This window comes from Gigantopelta aegis, chromosome 5 (genome assembly GCF_016097555.1).
Source record: "Gigantopelta aegis isolate Gae_Host chromosome 5, Gae_host_genome, whole genome shotgun sequence".
Lineage (NCBI taxonomy): Eukaryota > Metazoa > Mollusca > Gastropoda > Neomphalida > Peltospiridae > Gigantopelta > Gigantopelta aegis.
In genome coordinates, this window is record NC_054703.1 from 17,615,677 (window position 1) to 17,639,877 (window position 24,201).

At 38.5% G+C, this 24,201-nt stretch overlaps 1 protein-coding gene across 4 annotated transcripts in view; it reads left to right on the forward strand.

Moving 5' to 3' along the window:
- Nucleotides 1-15,927, forward strand: part of LOC121373644 (glycoprotein-N-acetylgalactosamine 3-beta-galactosyltransferase 1-like) — a 42,882-nt gene extending 26,955 nt beyond the window's left edge. For 2 of the 4 annotated variants that reach the window (XM_041500342.1, XM_041500345.1), the window contains 4 exons: nucleotides 4,592-4,645; nucleotides 8,194-8,861; nucleotides 10,762-10,858; nucleotides 14,757-15,927. In XM_041500342.1, coding sequence (XP_041356276.1) covers nucleotides 4,592-4,645; nucleotides 8,194-8,861; nucleotides 10,762-10,858; nucleotides 14,757-14,863 — 926 coding nt within the window. In that variant the 3' untranslated portion in view covers nucleotides 14,864-15,927. Of the gene's footprint in view, nucleotides 1-4,591; nucleotides 4,646-8,193; nucleotides 8,862-10,761; nucleotides 11,026-14,756 lie in introns of those variants that run through there. The other 2 variants (XM_041500343.1, XM_041500344.1) reach the window with 2 other exon arrangements.
- Nucleotides 15,928-24,201: the final 8,274 nt, after the last annotated feature.

A 24,201-nucleotide genomic window follows, 5' to 3' on the forward strand; every position in this document is an offset into this window, starting at 1 on the left:
ATTCTGAGCCTGCCTATGGTATTTTTTTAAAGAGACATTTGCAGAAAATAAACTTGACTGAAAGGTTATTTGGCTGTATGTTCACATGTTGAAATGAGCAAATGTTAAATATTGGCAGATAATGTCCACCAGGTGTAAACATTTTGCCATCGTTGAGGAGCTTTACGGACATCACAAAAGTGCCATTGGTGATGCTCTCTACCTACGGCAATTTATATCTCAACAATTAATGACAATTGCTGTCAGTACCGTCGTTAAGATCGAGCCCTGTACTCACATACACATACATGTAGCTAGTGTGTATTTAATATCTCTCTCAGGTAATCTACTTCAGCAGCTGTTAATGTTTTTTGAGTACTGTAGTGTCAGTATTACTTCATTCATATAGCTAGGTGTCCTGGGAGAATGTACATAAAAGGGTCCACACAATTCATCTTGAAGCCCACCCCAATACCCCTCCCCCGCCCAGACTACATCCCAGCACTGTTCGTACTTATGTATTCCTCCTGTTCCAAATGGTTCGGTAATATCAATGGATCAATCACAAACTTATACCTACCATTAATTCATGTATATATATATATATATATACTCTTCAAAAAAAGAAAACGCAAAAGGGTACAAATGGGTTATAACTCTGATTTTATGTTTCCTACCGGTTCACGCTTTGTGAATATAAGGTCATTGCATGTCCCAAACACATTCCCACGGTTACATTCGATAAAACGCAGCTACTGTACAATAAAGTTCCAAAATGTGAATATTCGCAAAAACGCAGCCATGTGCAAACCATGTCACCACTGCACGTGTGTTGTCTGCATGTGCAACATGAACACCGACAGTATAAAAATGCAGGGTGTTCGCTTGCCTGGCCTCTGTATCTGGCCGACAGTTGACAATCCAGGACATGCCACGTCTCAGTGAACCGCAGAGAAACAATGCCATCGGCCGACTAGACGCAGGCGAATCCAGAACGGCCGTTGCCAGGGCATTCCATGTGTCCCCAAGCACCATCTCCAGACTGTGGGACCGTTACCAGCAACATGGATCAACACGTGACCTCCCTAGATCCGGTCGACCACGGGTCACTACCCCCGGGCAGGACCGCTACATCCGGGTACGCCACCTTCGGGAACGATTGACTACTGCCACCTCCACAGCCGCAACAATACCAGGTTTGCGCAGGATATCCGACCAGACCGTACGAAACCGCCTACGTGAGGTAGGAATTTGTGCCAGACGTCCAGTTCGGGGTGTCATCTTAACACCACAACACCGTCGACTCCGACTGCAGTGGTGCCAGATTCATCGACAATGGCCTCAACTGCGATGGAGACAGGTGTGGTTCAGTGACGAGTCCCGATTTCTGCTCCGACGTCATGATGGAAGATGTCGCGTGTATAGGCGTCGTGGTGAACGTTATGCGGCAAACTGCGTGCAGGAAGTGGACAGATTCGGCGGGAGTAGTGTCATGGTGTGGGCAACCATCTCACACACTGGCAGAACTGACCTGGTCCACGTGCAGGGCAACCTGAATGCACAGGGCTACATTGACCAGATCCTCCGGCCACACATCGTTCCAGTTATGGCCAACGCCAATGCAGTGTTCCAACATGACAACGCCAGGCCTCACACAGCACGTCTCACAACGGCTTTCCTACAGAACAACAACATTAATGTCCTTCCTTGGCCATCGATATCACCGGATTTGAACCCAATTGAGCATCTATGGGACGAGTTGGACCGACGCCTCCGACAGCGACAACCACAGCCCCAGACCCTGCCCAAGCTGGCAGCAGCCTTGCAGGCCGAGTGGGCCACCATCCCCCGGGACATCATCCGTACTCTGGTTGGTTCAATGGGCAAGCGGTGCCAGGCAGTTGTCAACACACGTGGAGGCCACACCCGGTATTGACTCCAGATGACCTTGACCTTGGTGGGTGGTGTGTCCTATCACTTACTCACAATGGACTAGAGTGAATTGTGAACAATCCTGCAACATTTGGTAATTATTGGACTCGCCATTCAATAATTAAATCAATTCTCCAAATGTTACGACAATGTGGTTTTGCGTTTCTTCTTTTGAAGAGTATATATATATATATATATATATATTATTTTTGTTTTTGCTGTGTATTAAATAGCTAGGCTGTCATATATATAGCCACTTCCTCTTTATTTATAAACATTGGACTAGTACATTTTCAGGTATACTTTAAAAATGTAAACATTCCTATCCTAAACCGGATGTATAATTACTCATGGAAATGCGGAATGTGCCATGTATATGGCATAATAATGAATTTAAAAGGAGCAAACTTAATGTGGCAATCTAGAGGTATAACAGTAGAGTTACCTGTACATGATAGAGCTGTACATAACGATACTGCGATACAGTATTGTATCACGATATAGTAGTGTAGCACAATACAGTATCGTATCACGATATAGTAGTGTATCGCGATATGAGGGCCATGATATGATACATTGATTCAGGACAACTGTATCGCGATACAATACAATACATTAATACAGTTGCCAAAAAAATATCTGTGTGTTCCCTCAAAATATCTGTGTGTTCTCTCTAAATATCTGTGTGTTCCCTCTAAATATTCCCTCTAAATATCTGTGTGTTCCCTCTAAATATTTGTGTGTTTCCTCTAAATATATGTGTGTTCAGTGCAGCAGGGAATATTGTAACTGCACAGCTGTCTGCACTGAAACCTAAACATGTTAACAAGTTGATTTTGTCGAGAAAAACCTGAAATTCCATTGAACTGCATTGAGCTGAAGACTTCACATTTCTATTTCAATACATTTTAATTCCATATTATTGTCGGGTGAGAATAAAACTATGCTGTAATACAGCTTGTGTCATGTGTTAAAGTTTAAGTAAGGTTATCATGTTTCATAAACTTGAACTAAACACTTCATTATCAATTATTGATATGAAAAAACCCAAATATCGGATACATATCTTATCGCGACCTCCCATATTGTTACAGCTGTAGTACATGTAAAGGCCTTTTAAAATGCTTCTGTTATTAATGTATAAGCTTATTATCATTCAGAACATGTTTTTATTCTGTTGTTTAATAACTTGTTTTCGTTGTTTTGGTTTTGGTTTACCCATCTTCGCAGAGGACGGTCAAGCATTCTCGCTACATGAGCTTGGCAAATTATATTGACACTGCGGTTATTTGGGGGATGCTCATCACATGATTCAAAATATGTCACACGTCTGTTAGTATTTTATGATTTATGGTTCATCGCCATAACGTAATTATTTTTTACAAAATATCAATAATTATTACATACCTAGCAATAAAATATATCTATTTATCATATAATATCTTACATTTTCAGTGCAATCAAAGTATGTGATATTTTTCAGATCACATACTTTAAGAATTTGATAATTTTGCAAATTAGATGTAAATTAGTCGAGGTCTCAGCACTAGGTTTATTGACATTTAAGCAAATGTACTTGGGTGACACTCCATGATTGATGTATGCATTCATAGTCATCAAATAAAAACATTTCAATGGCAATTTGACACTGAAAGCTGTCCGGCGTTCAGAAAACAAAAAATGTTAGGCATAACTTTATTTTGATGTAAGGACATCCAAAATGACGTCATTCGAGTTTGACGTCATTTCCATTCAAAAATACACCGCGCAACATATTCTTACGTCATATGAATATCTAGTAATGGCATAATACAATTTTTATTCCTAATATATGATATTGACGATACTGAAAAACACTGGTAATAACCTCTATAGATCTACAGAAAGCATAAAAGTGATATCCAGTGAAAATATAGAAATCGTATTTACTTTTTTGTAAAAGTTCATGATTAAATTATCTCCCTTTGTGTTGTTTCTTCATACATGCATGTATTCACATTTGGTGATTACAAATGTAATTTAAACGGCTGTACCTTTAAAAATGCAATATGAAGTGCAATTAATATAAAATATCTAAATAATGATGACACAATGTCTTGTCATTGAGTGTAAGTTAAAATTTAACGGTGTTCGATTTGTTTTGTTTTTGTGGGGTTTTTTCTTTTTTTTTAGGAACGCTTTGTCAGGTATGTTTGCATAGCAGTATTATTAAATAAATGTTAATTTAATAATTAGATAAAGATCATTTTTATTCAAATTTCTTTTGAAAAGTCTATGGTCAATTAAATTTTCGGGGAAAGTCCCATTCGAAGAAATATATCATGGCGTTACATGTTTTCAATAGGATAAGCAAAAGATATTAACAAAAAGTGAAAGATATTGTTAAAAATTATGAAAGATGTATATAATAAATGGACCATTTCATGGTGGGTTTTTTAATACGATTTTTATGTCAACAGTTGACATAAAAATCCCCTTTGTGTTGACATAAAAATTTTGAAGCAATGAGTGAAAATATGGTTTTCACACAGTGTGTGAAAACCATATTTTCACTCATTGCTTCAAAATTCGTGAAAATATGGTTTTCACACATCACTCGTTGACATAAAAAATCGTATTAAAAAACCCAACATGAAATAGCGTCTATTTATTTATTTATTTATTTATTTATTTGTATCAGATGATCAGTACAATTATGCTGCAATATCATGGAGAGACAATAGCTTCACCAACCGTGAGTATCTTAATATTTGTCGTGTTTGTCACTAATTGTTGTACATGTAGCATATGGTTAGGGCACTAGATCAATGTTTAATTAGTACAATTGCTATTTGATTGCATTTTGTTGCTGAGATGGACATCTGTATACATGTACTTGATGTATTTTCGGTTACTCTAATCTTTATAATATGTAGCACAGTATAAATTTTGGCCCATGTTATACAGTGTTCTTGCTGGGTGAAAATTAAAGGAGGGCGGCCGCGCAGCACCACACCCTTCGAAAAAAAGAAAAGAAACGAAAAGCAAAAAACAAAAAAATGGGGGTGGGGTGGGGGAGAGCTTGGTGGTTACCATGTTGTTGTGTGTTGATAGACTTTGTGGAAAGACATACTCCTTATTTTAATTACAAAACGTTTATACGAAATACATGCAGGCTCGTCTTTTATTTGAACTGAAGATGTTATCGGTCCGATATTCACTGGCAGTTCCGGTTTTGCTGAACCATCAAAGTTTTAATATTATTTTAATAAAGATATGAAGAACAAAAAAGATGTGTGTGTGTGATCCCCTAATGTCAAAATTTGTTTTTGTTATTCCCATTTTCATCAAATGAATCGATGATCGATCGCTGTAATAAAATGTTATCGCCAACTGATAAAAAGAAGTTTCGTTTTTGTAGTGGCGGTGTATATATTATTTGGCACCCAAGATGAATGATTTTAATGCTAAACACTACCACTTCCGTTGATTTTATAAGCGGTGATATCCCCCCAAAATGAAAAGTTTACAATATGTTATAAGAATGGCTGAATAAACAGAATGACAGAAATTAAAAATCATCAGTTACAATCAATTATATCTGTAACTGAGGACAAAATATCAGACGACAGTTAGTGGAAACAAAAGATAGAGTGACCGTTCTGATCATGTGACAAACTTGGCGCCAAATAAGTGGGGTTTTCAGTCGGAGATTGCTGAATCCATAAAAAATAAAAATGTTTTTATTGCTCAAATAAAATATAACTTTTATTGTGTATTAAACATACAAATGGATACAGGTATGGGACAAAATAGAGGCTGTTAAAAATACAATTAAATTACGTTGCGGTAACTGTCGTAAATGTTTCGTCAGTTGCTTTTTCATACACTACGCGGCTTGTTTCCTTTGATGTCCAGTGTGCAGACTGATCGTGGGGTTTTTATGTGTGGAAAAGTGTGCATTTGGAAATAGCGGAGATAGGTGCTGGAAAATATAGTAGGGTGCTGGAAAATAAAGAGGGGTGCAGAAAAATAAAGGAGGGCGGAGAACGTGAAAGGAGGGCGGCAAAATGCAATAGCAGGGCGGGCCGCCCCACTTAAATGGAGCCGCGAGAACACTACTATATTACTAGGTTTGCATATATATGTGAAATCTTTTTTTTTGTCTTCCATCTGTTTAAAAAAAATATCAAGTAATCGGTCCAAGAAAAACTATCATATTATGTGTTATAATGTTTGTTTTTTTAATTATTATTTTATTATTATTGGTAGAGGTACAAAGTTGAAACCACACAAAAATATAGTTTTCACAAGATGTAGTCAAATCATGCAATACATGTGTTTCTTTCTGGTAAATGCTGTTTCAGTTTTATAAAAATAATATTGAAAAACCTGCATTAAAATTACTTATTGACTAAAACGATAAAAAATGTCATTTAGTAGATTGTAGTAACATAATTGGTGTTATTTTCCCCATCTGCAGCTACGCAGTGTACACACTGAAAACCATCTAGAAAGACATAATATTATCATGTATGAATAACGATGTCATCCTTGTTTTCAAATGAAGGTTGGAACATTTAGTGTTGATATTTTTACATGAAAACAAAGCTGGAATAACACTTTTTTTTGTGTATAACAATAACATACATGTACAAAAAAAAAAGAAGAAAAAAAAAAGGCCATGGTGTGTGCTATCCTGTCGGTGTGAAGGTGCATATACATCATACACTAATGGGAAAATGTAGCAGGTTTCCTCTGTTAAAATTACCAAATATTTGACATCCAATAGCTGAGTACTAATAAATCAATGTTCTCTAGTGGTGTTGTCAAACAAAAAAAAAAAACCTATAACTTTTTACCCAGTGCAGTCTTATGACACATTATTTCCTGATGTACATAGTTAATAATGGTATTAAGCAGTTTACCCAGTGCAGTCTTATGACACATTATTTCCTGATGTGCATAGTTAATAATGGTATTAAGCAGTTAACCCAGTGCAGTCTTATGACACATTATTTCCTGATGTGCATAGTTAATAATGGTATTAAGCAGTTAACCCAGTGCAGTCTTATGACACATTATTTCCTGATGTACATAGTTAATAATGGTATTAAGCAGTTAACCCAGTGCAGTCTTATGACACATTATTTCCTGATGTACATAGTTAATAATGGTATTAAGCAGTTAACCCAGTGCAGTCTTATGACACATTATTTCCTGATGTGCATAGTTAATAATGGTATTAAGCAGTTAACCCAGCACAGTCTTATGTCACATTATTTCCTGATGTACATAGTTAATAATGGTATTAAGCAGTTAACCCAGCGCAGTCTTATGACACATTATTTCCTGATGTGCATAGTTAATAATGGTATTAAGCAGTTTACCCAGCGCAGTCTTATGACACATTATTTCCTGATGTGCATAGTTAATAATGGTATTAAGCAGTTAACCCAGTGCAGTCTTATGACACATTATTTCCTGATGTGCATAGTTAATAATGGTATTAAGCAGTTTACCCAGTGCAGTCTTATGTCACATTATTTCCTGATGTGCATAGTTAATAATGGTATTAAGCAGTTAACCCAGTGCAGTCTTATGACACATTATTTCCTGATGTGCATAGTTAATAATGGTATTAAGCAGTTAACCCAGTGCAGTCTTATGTCACATTATTTCCTGATGTACATAGTTAATAATGGTATTAAGCAGTTAACCCAGCGCAGTCTTATGACACATTATTTCCTGATGTGCATAGTTAATAATGGTATTAAGCAGTTAACCCAGCGCAGTCTTATGACACATTATTTCCTGATGTTCATAGTTAATAATGTTATTAAGCAGTTAACCCAGTGCAGTCTTATGACACATTATTTCCTGATGTACATAGTTAATAATGTTATTAAGCAGTTAACCTTGAAGGAAGGAAGGAAATGTTTTATTTAACGATACACTCAACATATTTTATTTACGGTTATATGGCATTAGATATATGGTTAAGGACCACACATATATTGAGAGAGGAAACCCGCTGATGCCACTTCATGGGCTACTCTCTTCGATTAACTGCAAGGGATCTTTTATATAAGCACCATCCCACAGACAGGATAGTACATACCATGGCTTCTGTTACACCAGTTGTGGAGCACTGGCTGGAACGAGAAATAGCCCAATGGGCCCACTGACGGAAATCGATCCTAGATTGATCACGCATCAGGCGAGCGCTATACCACTGAGCTACATCCCGCCTCCTAACCTTGAAGTAGTTGTAATGCAAACATTCCTTTCCTTTCCTTGCAGTTCTCCTGAAACACACAATCTCAGACCGTCTCAAGCGGACGCCCCGCATCCTGTGTTTCGTCATGACGACGCAGCAGTTTGAGGCGACGAAGGCGCGCGCGGTGAATGCGACGTGGGGGCGGCGGTGTGCGAAGCTGCTGTTCATCACGTCCTACACCAGCACGCTATTCCCCTCCCATGTGGTTACTGGGCCCGAGGGCCGTAACCACCTGACGGCCAAGTCAATGGGTGCGCTGCAGCACCTGTACGAGACGTACCTGGATGACTACGACTACTTCCTGAAGGCTGACGACGACTCGTACATCGTCATGGAGAATCTGCAGCTGATGTTGAGCATGCTGAATCCCAGCGAGCCCAGCTACCTCGGCTTCCACTTCAAATACAACGTCCACCAGGGATACATGAGCGGTGGGGGCACGTACGTTCTCAGCAGAATGGCACTGCGCCGTGTCGTCAAAGATGGCATCCTGCGTGGTGGCATGTGTGCCGCAGACGGAAATGATGAGGATATCGATGTGGGGGCGTGTCTCGAGAAAGTGGGTGTAGCTCCGTATGCCACATATGACAAGTTCGGACGTCATGCATTCCATGCGTCGAATGTGAAAGATTTCATGATCGGACCACTGTCTGAGTACCTGCGTCATTACCCATCACATGATGTCAAAGTGGTGAGTCAGTGGGTACACTAGTGAGTGAGTGATTGAGTACTCGTGCAGGGTGTGCACTTTATGGTCACCCGATCGCCCATAGCGAGTCAAAATAGCGTTGGGCAAGCTAGTCAAAACCTTATCATGTGTCTCCCGCCTGGTGACCGTAAGTTTCTGCATATTATATACTACTCAAAAGAATTTAAGGGTCAAAAATTTATAACCAAATAAGTTTCAGAGTGTATTAGATTGATGATGTAAACTACACCAAAATGTTTATTTATTGTTCCATATTTACAAAAAACCACAAATAAACGTCACTGTATACAAGAAAGTCACATGACATGCTGTCAAAGTTGAAGGTTGTCAAACATGGATTTTACACATTAGAACATTCGTTTAATAGTGTGTGAATCCACCCCTGGCGCGAATACACTCGACACATCGTTGCCTCATACTGTTGATCAGACATCTGAAGAACTCTTGGGGAATGGCCTGCCACTCTGCCATAAGAAGTTGACCCAGATCATGAAGGTTGGCCGGAGGGGCATGGTTATCCCGAACTCTCCTGCCTAATTTGTCCCAGGCGTTCTCTATTGGGGCCAAGTCAGGCGAATATGCTGGCCAATCCATCCTGGCGATACCTTGTTGTCTGAGAAAGTCCGTTACCACCCTGGCGCGGTGGGGTCTGGCATTGTCATCCTGCAGAACTGCCCCGCCGCCAATCTGCTGAAGGCCTGCATGGGAGAACCAACGGCCGGATCTCATTCAGATAGCGGATTCCATTCAGATTGCCATCCACCACATAGAGGGGGGTCCTGTGGTGGATAGAGATGCCGCCCCACACCATGACGCTGCCACCACCGAACCGGTGACGTTGTCTAACGTTAACGTCAGCGAAGCGCTCCCCAGGACGTCTGTAGACACGAACCCGACCGTCGTTGAACTGGAGACTAAACCTGGACTCATCAGTGAACATCACTCGACCCCACTGAACACGTTGCCACCGCAGATGAAGCGTGCACCAGTGACGTCTGGCCGTTCTGTGACGTGGTAGGAGTGGTGGTCGAACAGCCTGGCGACGGCAGCGTAGATTATTGGCTCTCAGACGATTGCGTATGGTTTGATCAGACACTCGAGTTCCAGTCGCAGTCCGCAGATTGTCACGTAATCGGCGTGCAGTGGTTGTGCGTTGACGTAGAGCCATATTGGTGATGTAGCGGTCCCCTCTATTTGTAGTGCTTCGGGGTCTTCCCGAACGTGGACGATTTTGAACAGAATTCGTTGCTTGGTACCGTTGCCAAATTCAGCATTGGGAACATGGAATACACGTGCAAAACGTGCAAATGAAGCGCTTTGTGAAAAAGCAAGTTATGGGCACTTAGCAGACCTTTCGCTTTCGCCCTAATTTACGTGCAAATGTAAGCATGTTTTCGCCATTAGAACTAGTGGACAGTGTCAATGACAGTGGATTTTAATTCATTTATGGGTTGCTTAGACCCACTTTCGTCAAAATGGAACAATACCATGCGTGACATTATGGTCTAGCTAATATAATTGACATTCAGAAAATAATGTCGAAAATATCGTCTGACCCTTAAATTCTTTTGAGTAGTATATTATGTATCAAAATGCAAATAACTAATGTTTGTAAGAGATCGGAATGTTATTTTTTATTTATTGTTTTCCACTGGTTTCCTATTAGTATCTGCGCAACCAAACCCATATAGGACAACCAGTCTATTGAACAGTCTAAAACCATTTGGAATGTTAGTCCGGTTTTGATTATATGTATTCTGGAAAACTGGACCATGTAAATGTATTCATAGGTTCAACTGGAACACCTTGACAATGTCCGTCTACTTTCCATTTAGTTACAATTGGAACAACTCGTCACATTCCGCTATGCTATGTTTTGCAGAAAGATTTTGTTCACGAGCCCGAGGTTTTCCGAAGTTACATTGTGTTGGAACGTTTTCACCCAGTCATCACTGCGAATGATGTCAACATAGATTGCTGTCAGCTTAGTATTTTTTTAATTCCTCATCATATGGCCATAAAAGCACCTTATTCATTCCAAGACTGAGCCTTGGTTAAACATTACAGATCTTTGATTGTGTGGGTCCTGTGACAACATAATAATTATAATTTAATTACAACAGTTTGTAATAAAACTAAAACAAGTTCTGTTTCCTTCTTTTGTGTTGTTATTATTGTTTGTATGATATGATAACATGTTTGTAAAGTGCAATTTAAGTACATGTAAGTTCTTTTTTTAAATGAAATTCGGTCATGGGCTATTCAAAAGTTGTATGGGTGGGTTAAAGTGTTGCTGTGAGTGGCCCGATTGGCCAGTCAAAAATAATCCCAAGTGCATACCCTGCTCATGAGTATTAGTGAGTGAGTGTACTAATGAGTATTAGTGAGTGAGTGAGTGTACTAATGAGTGAGTGAGTGAATGGGTGTACTGGTGTTTGTCTGTCCAGAATATAGTTTTCTGGATGTGTTTTTTTTCACAATGCATTGAGATATCGAGCTGAAATGTTTTGTATATAGCTTTGTCATGTTCTGTTACAGATCAAGTTTGATTTTCGTGGAAATTTACCCATTTTTCACAGTTACGGCCCATTAACTTAATTAAGAGATATTATGTTTTTTTGCAATGCCTGAAGATATTAAGATGAAATCTTGTATACAGTGAAACCTCGATAATCCGGACAGTATGGTTTTTCCTAAAAGTGTCCGGTTTAATGAATTTCCATAGCACTGAATCATTCCTAAAGACTTATTTCCCTTGAATGGCAAACCAGTAAAAGAAATAAGCAACAAAATAGATTTGTATAAACATTTTTTTTTATATCAAAACATATCTGTTGATGACAAATAATTCTAAATTAATATTTTAAAAAACCAATTCAATTTTAAAATAATTTCTTAACTAGATTTTGAATTTTAAAATTTATTTGTCCCGACATTTTTCTTTCAATTTAAAGGCCATACTTTTGTGACATTTTCATTTCTTTGGATTAGCTAGGGTAAAAATAATATACATTTTCGTTTCTTTGGATTAGCTAGGGTAAAAATAATATACATTTTCATTTCTTTGGATTAGCTAGGGTAAAAATAATATACATTTTCATTTCTTTGGATTAGCTAGGGTAAAAATAATATACATTTTCATTTCTTTGGATTAGCTAGGGTAAAAATAATATACATTTTCATTTTACCAATGACAGTTGGGCTTAATTTTATTAATGACATTTTATATAGGCAATGAACATGTTAACAAAGCCATATACGAGATCAGTGAACCATGTTATTCCACACTGAAGGAACACCGTCTAACAAACACGAGATCAGTGAACCATGTTATTCCACACTGAAGGAACGCCGTCTAACAAACACGAGATCAGTGAACCATGTTATTCCACACTGAAGGAACACCCTCTAACAGACACGAGATCAGTGAACCGTGTTATTCCACACTGAAGGAACGCCGTCTAACAGACACGAGATCAGTGAACCATGTTATTCCACACTGAAGGAACGCCGTCTAACAAACACGAGATCAGTGAACCATGTTATTCCACACTGAAGGAACGCCGTCTAACAAACACGAGATCAGTGAACCATGTTATTCCACACTGAAGGAACGCCGTCTAACAAACACGAGATCAGTGAACCATGTTATTCCACACTGAAGGAACGCCGTCTAACAAACACGAGATCAGTGAACCATGTTATTCCACACTGAAGGAACGCCGTCTAACAAACACGAGATCAGTGAACCATGTTATTCCACACTGAAGGAACGCCGTCTAACAAACACGAGATCAGTGAACCATGTTATTCCACACTGAAGGAACGCCGTCTAACAAACACGAGATCAGTGAACCATGTTATTCCACACTGAAGGAACGCCGTCTAACAAACACGAGATCAGTGAACCATGTTATTCCACACTGAAGGAACGCCGTCTAACAAACACGAGATCAGTGAACCATGTTATTCCACACTGAAGGAACGCCGTCTAACAAACACGAGATCAGTGAACCATGTTATTCCACACTGAAGGAACGCCGTCTAACAAACACGAGATCAGTGAACCATGTTATTCCACACTGAAGGAACGCCGTCTAACAAACACGAGATCAGTGAACCATGTTATTCCACACTGAAGGAACGCCGTCTAACAAACACGAGATCAGTGAACCATGTTATTCCACACTGAAGGAACGCCGTCTAACAAACACGAGATCAGTGAACCATGTTATTCCACACTGAAGGAACGCCGTCTAACAAACACGAGATCAGTGAACCATGTTATTCCACACTGAAGGAACGCCGTCTAACAAACACGAGATCAGTGAACCATGTTATTCCACACTGAAGGAACGCCGTCTAACAAACACGAGATCAGTGAACCATGTTATTCCACACTGAAGGAACGCCGTCTAACAAACACGAGATCAGTGAACCATGTTATTCCACACTGAAGGAACGCCGTCTAACAAACACGAGATCAGTGAACCATGTTATTCCACACTGAAGGAACGCCGTCTAACAAACACGAGATCAGTGAACCATGTTATTCCACACTGAAGGAACGCCGTCTAACAAACACGAGATCAGTGAACCATGTTATTCCACACTGAAGGAACGCCGTCTAACAAACACGAGATCAGTGAACCATGTTATTCCACACTGAAGGAACGCCGTCTAACAAACACGAGATCAGTGAACCATGTTATTCCACACTGAAGGAACGCCGTCTAACAAAGACCCAGCAATTAAACATACTCGGAGGTGTGAGACCTAACCTTTGTCACTTGATAATGGTCTGTTGACACTTACTGCCCATGGTGGTGGATACTGCTACTTAGTGGCCATGGTTGAACAAATTCGGAGCAAGGCATACATTTGTTTCTAGTTAGATAATCAGATGGAAGAAATTACATCCAGTCAAGTAAAGCAAATTGTCTTTATTTTTCACAAATTATTTTGTATAATGGTCATCCGGTTCCGGAAGCTGAATATCCGGATTAACGTACACATTTATATAGTGGAGAGTTTGTTGTGTATGTCGGGTGTCCTCAAGTTGTGGTTCCCAGACTACTGGAGTCCGGGTTATCGAGGTCTCACTGTGTAGCTTTATTTTGTACCCTTACAGATAAAGTTTAACTTTCGTGATGCTTTACTCATATTTCACAGTTTTTGCCATTGAATTTAGAAGATAGAGAAATTCATTTGACTCCGTAGGGGACATGTATCGCTTTAGAAGTACTCAGACTGCTTGTTCACTGTTACACTATAGTAATTAAGTGACATGTTCAAGTCTGGACTGGCCTCGGTGGCGTCGTGGCAGGCCATTGGTCTACAGGCTGGTAGGTACTGGGTTCGGATCCCAGTCGAGGCATGGGATTTTTAATCCAGATACCGACTCCAAACCCTGAGTGAGTGCTACGCAAGGCTCAATGGGTAGGTGTAAACCACTTGCACCGACCAGTGATCCATAACTGCTTCAACAAAGGCCATGGTTTGTGCTATCCTGCCTGTGGGAAGCGCAAATAAAAGATCCCTTGCTGCCTGTCGTAAAAAGAGTAGCCTATGTGGCGACAGCGGGTTTCCTCTAAAAACAGTGTCAGAATGACCATATGTTTGACGTCCAATAGCCGATGATAAGATAAAAAATCAATGTGCTCTAGCGGCGTCGTTAAATAAAACAAACTTTACTTTGTTCAAGTCTGACATGTTGAAGTCTGTCATGTTGAAGTCTATCTTGTTGAAGTCTATCATTTTGAAGTTTGACATGTTGAAGTTGTCTTGTTAACGTTTGTCATGTTGAAGTCTGACTTGTTGAAGTTTATCTTGTTGAAGTTTGCCATGCTGAAGTTTGCCTTATTTTCCTATTTTCAGGGTCCGAACTGCTGCAGTCAGTTTTCAGTCTCGTTCCACTACATGGAGCCCGACATGATGTACATCATGGACTTCCTGCTGTATCGCATGAGCGTCTTCGGACTTGACACGGACTACCAGAGTCCGCACATGACCAACTTATTCCCCTTACAGAGAGTCGTCGTTCCCCACAAAGACGACAAAGAAATACTTTATGCTTAAAAACAGAATCATGAAAAACCATTCATGCCAGTTTGAAAAACCGGTTGTTCCTAAAGTGTGCCATTTCCATACCGCCTCGATCCCCAGCCCAATACATGCATGAAGAGTTCTACAACAAGTGAGTTTAAAGCAGATCTCATTTAAGGGGAGCTGTCACACCTGCTCCCCATCACTCCCATGAGACTAGTTGGAGAAGAGTTATTTTTATATCCCCTCAGCATGTCAGTTTATATGTTACTGGGGTGTGAAATCTAGATGCAGGGCACAATATTTCACGAGAACCGTTGTTCTGTTCGCGTGTCGGTTACACAACTTTAAAATCACGGGAACTGCCAATCGGGTTACGTGGCGAACGATTACATTCGAATATTAAAAGTACCCAATATCATTAATGAAAATGAAAATTAGTTTATTTTTGAATCACCAATGTAGCATAGAACCATAGTTCAAGTGTTTTTGGATTAGTTAGGCCTAACTGATCAGGTTACGAGAACTATATTCACATAACGGAACAATCGGTTACCTAAGTAAAATTCACATGAACTGACTTCTAGTTAAATAAGATTTTGAAATATTGTCCCCTGTAGATGTAGCTTAGTTGGACCCATTCTCTGACTGTGTTTTACCCATCCCCACCAGTACACCATGACTTGTATCATAGTCTATGGTATGTGCCGTCTTGTCTGGGAAAGAGCATATAAAATATCTCTTTCTACTAATGGCAAATGTAGCAGTTTTCCTCTCTTAAGAATATATGTCAGAATCACCAAATGTTTGTCATCTAATAGCGGGTGATTAATAATTGAGTATGCTCGAGTGGTGTTAAAAGAAACTTAACTTATATATGATATCAATATGGTAATTTCTCCCATTCCCGGCCTCGGTGGCGTCGTGGCAGGCCATCGGTCTACAGGCTGGTAGGTACTGGGTTCGGATCCCAGTCGAGGCATGGGATTTTTAATCCAGATACCGACTCCAAACCCTGAGTGAGTGCTTCGCAAGGCTCAGTGGGTAGGTGTAAACCACTTGCACCGACCAGTGATCCATAACTGGTTCAACAAAGGCCATGGTTTGTGCTATCCTGCCTGTGGGAAGCGCAAATAAAAGATCCCTTGCTGCCTGCCGTAAAAAAGAGTAGCCTATGTGGCGACAGCGGGTTTCCTCTAAAAACAGTGTCAGAATGACCATATGTTTGACGTCCAATAGCCGATGATAAGATTAAAAATCAGTGTGCTCTAGTGGCGTCGTTAAATAAAACAAACTTTACTTTGTCCCATTCCTAGCCATGTAAGATGGATTCATTCCATGACATCAGCTCATGCGAATAAATCTGTCTTGCATGGGCTATGACGTTTAACATGGGTAGTATTACCATGGTAATATATGACATCATACCAATGCGAGTTGGTATTAGATCGATGTTTTGTTATTAAAACCTTCATTATAAAAGCTATCTTATTAATCTGTAGTGTTAAATTCTATTTAACACATGAAACATGATAGTGTAGTTTATTTATGATAAAACGGTCACATAAAGAAGTTACTTTTACAGCCATCTTTGTTTGTTCGTGTAAAATAATGGTTTATTTATCGAATGGATGGGAGAAAAAGACTCCCATCATATGCAGTCATGTGGGATAGAAAAGGTAACCCCTTGGTGGTGGAAATTTCAACCCTAGGACTCTGCAAGCCTCGTCCCGGGAATAAATATCCACCACCTCGGGTGTACTTTTTCTATCCCACATGGCCACGTATGATGGAGTCTATTAATCTTGCATGACTTCCTATAATCTAATGAATCTCTCGCCTGCGTTGTTTTTCATGGCAAGGCCTGTTGAGTTGGAAGAACTCTGAACAGGGCTTCTCCAGCTGTCACCTCACAATGAACAAAGGGGTCATTCAAATATTACGTAACGCTTACGTGTGTGTGTGTGTGTGTGTGTGTGTGTGAGTCCAAGCGTTATATGGTGTTACAAGGGATGGGGAGTGTATTGAACAGCATTACATAACAATTTTGTTTTCTCATAAACGTGCCACTTCTGTGATTAATTTGCAGATATTATTAAAAAAAAGAAAAAAATGCAATTGTTAGTAGTCATAAATATACTAGTTTTCCACAAATATGTACATTGTTAGTAGTTAGAGCCTGGTGGCCAATGAGGGGAAAACAAATAAATCATGATGATGATGATCGAATGAATTTTTTTTTTTTTTTTAAATCAACCAATTAACATCGATCATATGTAAAAAGGAAAACGGATCTATACAAGTCAATACTTTCGATTTCCTTTCACATGCAGCAGTTCACTAATGAATATATGGTCACCAGTAATCCCTGAAATGAATATACTTACTGGCCCCATGCTTATAAACTTTAAAGTCTAGACTTTAACATCATGGCAACACCATTCAAATAGCATTACGTTAAAGTCTGGACTTTAACATCATGGCAACACCATTCAAATAGAATTACGTTAAAGTCTGGACTTTAACTTTTATAAGCACGGGCCCAGATGTAATTTTATTAAAGTCCAAGTTAACAAAATGTTGCAGTCATACTAAGTGACTGGTACCCAAACAGATGTTACCCTAACACAGTGCAGGCGTAATAAAATAAACGGTGACCATGCAGTCTCATCAGATCAGGGTTTTTTTGGGTTTTTTAAAGGTTGCACATAACCATATTGTTTTATGAACTTCCAAAATGTTTTTGGGTTTTTGGTCTGTTTTTGTTTTTGTGTTGTTGTTTTTTAAAATTATATTTAAACATTACATAATTAAATTTGCAAGACTTGAAAGAAATTATTTTTAAGTGCATTATATGATGAATTAACACAAATTTAAAAATGTACCTGTACATATGTATAAAACAAATATTTACTTTCTTTTATTTTTTTTATCAGTCACTGAGTGATTACAATTTACAGGTGAATTTTTTATCATAACCAGTAAATTGTTTATCCACTGGTCAGTATGGGAAGTAATTTTTTTTAAATTCTAGAACCCCTGATATACAAAGAGAAGTAGGGCTAGCTATGAATATTCAATCATGGATAATTAATTTTTTAAATCACCAATCCCATGGTTAGTGTTTTTTTTTTTTAAATTCTAGAAGACCTGGGTTTTACTTTTAGATAAATAGATATATAACAGATAATACATATTACAATCAGTAATTCAGTAATATGTATTATCTGTTTGTACTTAGTCTAATACTTTTATACTTCTTTTTCAAATTATTGTTTTGACATTATGCAAATATTCAATAATAATAAACATTATTATTAAAATCTATCTTAAATTATCTCCTTCTATAAGTGTACAATGTATATGACAACCTCATGTATTCCATAATGCATCTAAAAACAACTGGAAATTTAAAAAAACATTACTGGGGAGCATGCCCCAGAACTCCCCTAGCATTTTCGCACCCTTTGGGGGCTCATTTAATGTCAAACTATTTTGCCAACCCTCTGAACAAAAATCCTGATACACATGGGTTTAAATAAACACTGCCACGTTGCTTTGTCTGTGTGTTGTGGGGGGGACGGGGGTGTATCTCCGAGTGTTACGTAATATTTTGGGGGGTGTATGGTCTAGCATTACGGGGCGTTACAAGAGGGTGGGTGTCTAATTTTGACGAAAATAGCGTTACGTAATATTTGAACGGCCCCCAACTGCTTGTCCTAATTAGGTTCCATGTTGGGTTATAGATGGTGGGGGAGGATCAGTTAGAAAAGTATGTCATCAGCATTCCAATAAATGATGAGTTTTAAATCAGACAAGTTGGAGCTTCTAAATTCAGGGCTCGAGCTTAGCGGTAGCCCTGGGTGTTTTGGCTACCGATTTCTCACTCGGACTACCAGTTGTCTGAACCTGGTAGTCCACTGGGCTACCAGATCTTTTGGCATGTCTAGTCACTCCACAATCAACAAGACGTTTAATTGATGGGTGTCTGAAATTACACCTGTCGAGTGTGTGCTCTCTGCTACCAGGAGTTGCTGTAACTTTAATTGCTTCCCTAGTTTGATCCACAGGTGGTGATTGTGCAATGAGTAATATTTCGTAGTCATTTTTGACAATCATGATCAACAACACGGCCCGTTGTTTTGACGCCTACTTATAACTAACGCCTGGTATAATCAACACTATTTGCCGCCATCTGAAGTCTAAGCTAAACCATAATGCAATCCCCGTTTATTTCCTTCTAGGCTACAATTGTCAGAATATTGTTTACAAAGTTAATATCTATGTTAAAGAAATGTATAAATTGACAAATATTTTCAATGTTAAAAATATTAATCTTTCTTACACACACGCATGCACGCACGCACGCATGCACACACACGCATGCACGCACGCACGCATGCACACACACGCACGGCGATCCCCTGTCTGGGATAATTAGCTTACAGCATTTACAAGTTTATTGTCATCAATAAAAACCACTATTGTTTTGGAATAAAGGCAAGTTTTGTTAAGATTCTTCAAAATGACACCTGTCGAAGATGGTTCGTCATTTTAAATATTTAGAGAATAACTAACGAGCTACGAGGAATTACGGATTATCTGTCCCGAGTGAATTAATGTTGTAAACCCGAGCCTCTGGAGAGGATTTTACAGCATTAATTCACGAGGGACAAATAATCCGTAATTCCTCGTAGTGAGTTGGTTATTCTCTTTATTACCCATTGTCAATCTTTAATGATTTTAAAAGTATATTGACGTTCTCGCTGCTGTAACAACTAACAAGCTCTACCAGCCATAACAATATATTTATACGCACCGTTACCGGTGCACACCCAACAGTATCCACCAAAGAATAGTTTTAAAAAAACCTAGTCCAAATAATAAAATAAAAACATTTTTAAACATTTGTACATATATTTTGATTTTTAATTCCGTAAATGTTCGTATCGTAAAAAAAAAAATTGAAGTTCGTAGTAATAGTTTGACCGATGAATGGAATCATGAATGAACAAAAAGTAGTCCCGGCAGTATATAATTGCCAATCAAATCTTGTCTTTTTAAAGCCAGCCAATCGGTGACTGTAGAAGCAATCTGCACACTGTGCAGAGATCGAAAAAATATTACCCCGTATATTTGAGCCCATATGGGTAATAAAAATATATACAATATCGATCTTCAGAATGGAACGATTAGCAGACAGTTTTACACGTGAAAACCATTTGAAGTGTTTCAATACTACCTGTATCTTATAAGACTTCATTATAACCTAAAAAACACAACAAAAACTATTTGCATATAATGCCACATAAATGTATATAAAGACACTTCATTCTGTCACATATTAATGTCGTAGTTTTGAATATTTCTGGATATCACTTTTTTTATCAGATTTTAACTTTACCCAAACATTATTAATCAGTGATAGAAAAAAGTAGAATTTTTCACTTGTCCATGTACATCTAAAAACCTGCTTATCCGCTATTTAATAATAAATTGGCAGTAGCCCCAGATTCTGTTTAATGATTTAGAGAAAAAGCTTTATTGTTCATTAAGGGCTATACATTAATGTAGTTTTCATAAGTGTATATTTCACAGTATATTGTCATGATAAAAAAAAACCCCACCTAAAACAACCATGTCTGACATATAACCATAATTAAAATGTGTTGAGTGCGTTGTTAAATAAAACATTCATTCCTTACTGTGGAGTTTAGAATGGCGGACATTTTTGTTGACAGTGCCTCAAGATATGAACTGAGCTCAGGTTTTGTGTGTTGTTTTACCATGTACTATTACAGATCAAGTATGACTTTAATGTGGAGGGCTCGTTAAGGGACAGGTACTGTTCCAGCAGTACTACTCTCAGAATACTTATTCATTATTAACATACATTTTAACATTACATTACCGGCCTCAGTGATGTCGTGGTTAAGCCATTGGACATAAGGGTTCACAGCCCAGTACCGGTTCCCACCCAGAGCGAGTTTTAATGACTCAATGGGTTGGTATAAGACCACTACACCATCTTCTCTTTGACTAACTACTAACAACTAACTTGCTGTCCTGAACAGACAGCCCAGATACCTGAGGTGTGTGCCCAGGATGGCATGCTTGAACCGTAATTGGGTATAAACATGAAATAAGTTGAAATGATAATGAAATGATCGAATCCGCTGGACCGGCTTCAGTGGTGTCCTGTTTAAGCTCTGGGTGGGAGCCAGTATGAGGCTGTGAACTCTGTACCTACTAGCCTTATGTCCTATGGCTTAACCGTGACATCAACGAGGCCGGTTACAACTTATTGTTCAGAATTGTATTCAACTTGTTTTTTGTTGGTTATACAATTTGAAACAACTCTGTAAGATAAATGGAATTTCAATATGTCAACTGTATAGTGTATAGTAGATGTGTAATGATAGATCAATACAGTATTTTATCATCATACAAGGTTTCGGACACATATACATATACATATATACATATACATGTTTGTTTAACTTGAATTAAAAATAGATATAATCAGAAAGAATTAATTTGTAAACATGATTTTATTTATACATGTAAATTGTATCTGAAGTATGCTATAGACAGTGTATTGTTATATAGGTGACTGTATAATGTTTGTGAATGTATAGTGGTTTTATCACAGGTCATGGTAGGTACTGTCCTGTCTGTGGTAAAGTGCATGTAAACATCCATTCTACTAAAGAAAAACAATGTTGCAGGTTTCATTTGATCAAATGTTTGGCACGTAGTAGTTGATTAATTAATCAGTGTACTTTAGTGGTTTGGTTAGACAAAATAAACTTTATATTGGCATAGTTATTTAAATCATCATCATATTTTTTTACAAATGTAGGCCCGTGTTTGTGTATAAAATGGATCTAAAAATGTATATACTAAGTATCACTCGTTCAGGCCCAGCCTCTGTGGTATAGTGGTTAAACCATCGGACAAAGGGATGGTACATGTATTTAGCCCAGTGGTAAAGCATTTGCATGGTGCATGTTTGGTCTGGGATCGATCCCAATTGGTGGGCCCATGCATTGGCCATTTCTCTTTCCAGCTATTGCACAACAAATGTCACATACGGTATGTGCTATCCTGTCTTAGTTGGTGCATATAAAAGATCCCTGGCCACTAATGGAAAAATGTGTGGGTTTACCAAATGTTTGACATCCAACAGCCAATGATGATTAAATTAAACAAGACTTAACCATTAGACAAATGGTTGGTAGGTGCTGGGTTCACATCACGGTACTGGCTCCCACTCAGCAAGCTTAATGACTCAATGGGTAGGTGTAAGGCCACTACACTGACTTTTCTCTCATTAACATAATATAAGTACAAAACTAAGTATAAATGATTGAATGAACTCTTTCAGTGATCGAAATGTACTCTATTCTGAAATAATTAATTTTCTAAACCGAGAAAAACCATCAACAAGTATTCCTTCATGCTGGGCCGGGATGTAGTCCAGTGGTAAAGCGCCCACTTGATGCGCGTCGGTCTAGGATCGATTCCCTTTTGTGGGCCCATTTAGTTATTTCTGAATCTCATTTCAGCCAGTGCACCGCAACTGGCTGTAGTATGTGCTATCCTGTCTGTGGGATGATGCATATGAAAGATCCCTTGCTACTAATGAAAATATGTAGCGGGTTTCTTCTCTATGACTCAAAATGACCATACGTTTAACATCTAATAGTCTATGATTAATAAATCAATGTACTCTAGTGGAGTTGTTAAAGAAAACAAACTTTTCTTCATGCTGTATTTGAACTCTCTTTAAAAAATGGAGTAGTGAAGTCTGTTGAGTCAGTACAACCATCCCACTGAATAAAACATTGTGTCTTTTCTGCGGACTCCATGAGTCACTATTCAGTCGGACTGCAGTACAAGTTGACTTCCAGTTTAATGCTAAATCGTCCGTAGATTGCTGGCGCAAAATGCGACAATGCAAGTCGCACATTTTTGTCAAGTTGAGTTCTTTTATAGTGACCCAACCAACAAGCATATGAAATACAGCTTTGCTGAATCGAATGTAAAAGTGTTATATTTATATTGAATTTCAGTAAGATATTTTCTGTTGTGTTTGTGTGGTAGAGCGCTGCTTCACGTGTGTGGTTCGTAGGAGTGATGACCTCTTTGTTGTTCTCATTCCAACCAGTGTGCTATGTTCTATCCGGTGTGTAGGATAGTGCATATTTATCTTCCAACCAGTTTTCTATTACTGGTAGGTTGTGCTAAAAGTTATTTAAATTGTTACATACTATTTAGCTCGAGTACTCAGACGGTAAGAGAGCTAGGCAGACATCTGGACAGTTGTTAATCCTCTCTTATACCGTCTAGCTCTCTCACTGTCGGCGTACTCTGCTACACACTATAAAATTATGTATTAAAGATGCCTTGGTGTGAGTTGGAAGAAGTAATCTCGGTGGTAATGGTGAATGTTTTCTCAGTCTAGATCTAGTGTTGTTGTTTACACGTTACTCACCTACTTGCCCTTTTTGATGACTAAACTTACATATTAAAAACTCCAACTGAAATGCATGCATGTATATGTACTCTGCATTAATCAGGAAAATCATCGATTTGTGCAAAATAAAAGATAAAGGTGTGCACAAATCATCTGTACATTTTGGATCAGTTATTTGATTCGTTAGACAGTTAATATATTATATAATCATTGGTTATTGGAGTTTTATTAACTTGTTTGAAGTTTAATAATTTTATATTTTTTTGTTAATTACGTTTTACTGTGTGCAACATTCCATTTTAATAAAGTGATTTTTAAACCCGAGGTAACTGTTTTGTTGCGTTTGTTTTGGGGTTTTGGTGGGTGGTTGTTTTTGTGTGTTTGTCTTTTTTTCTTTCTTTTTTTGTTGTTGTTGGGGTTTGTTTTGTTTGTTTGGGTTTTTTTTGGGGGGGGGGTTTGGTGGGGGGGGGGGTAATTGCATTTATTTGTAGGGGCACGACATAGTCCAGTGGTAAAGTGCTCACATGATGATTTTTTAAACCGGAGGTAACCTTTGTTTTGTGGGTTTTTTAATTGCTTTTATTTATTTCTATTTGTTCAACATTTTTATTATTATTGTGTTGGGGAGGGTGGGTTGGATGTGGTTAGTTCGAGTATACTCTAGTAATCTATTATACTATGAGTTCAGCAGTACTCTCAGAATGTTTCTACAACACATGACATCATTACTATTCTTTCAAAGGTGGAACGTAGCTCAGTGCTAGAACGTCTGCTTGATGCGTGATCGGTCTAGGATCG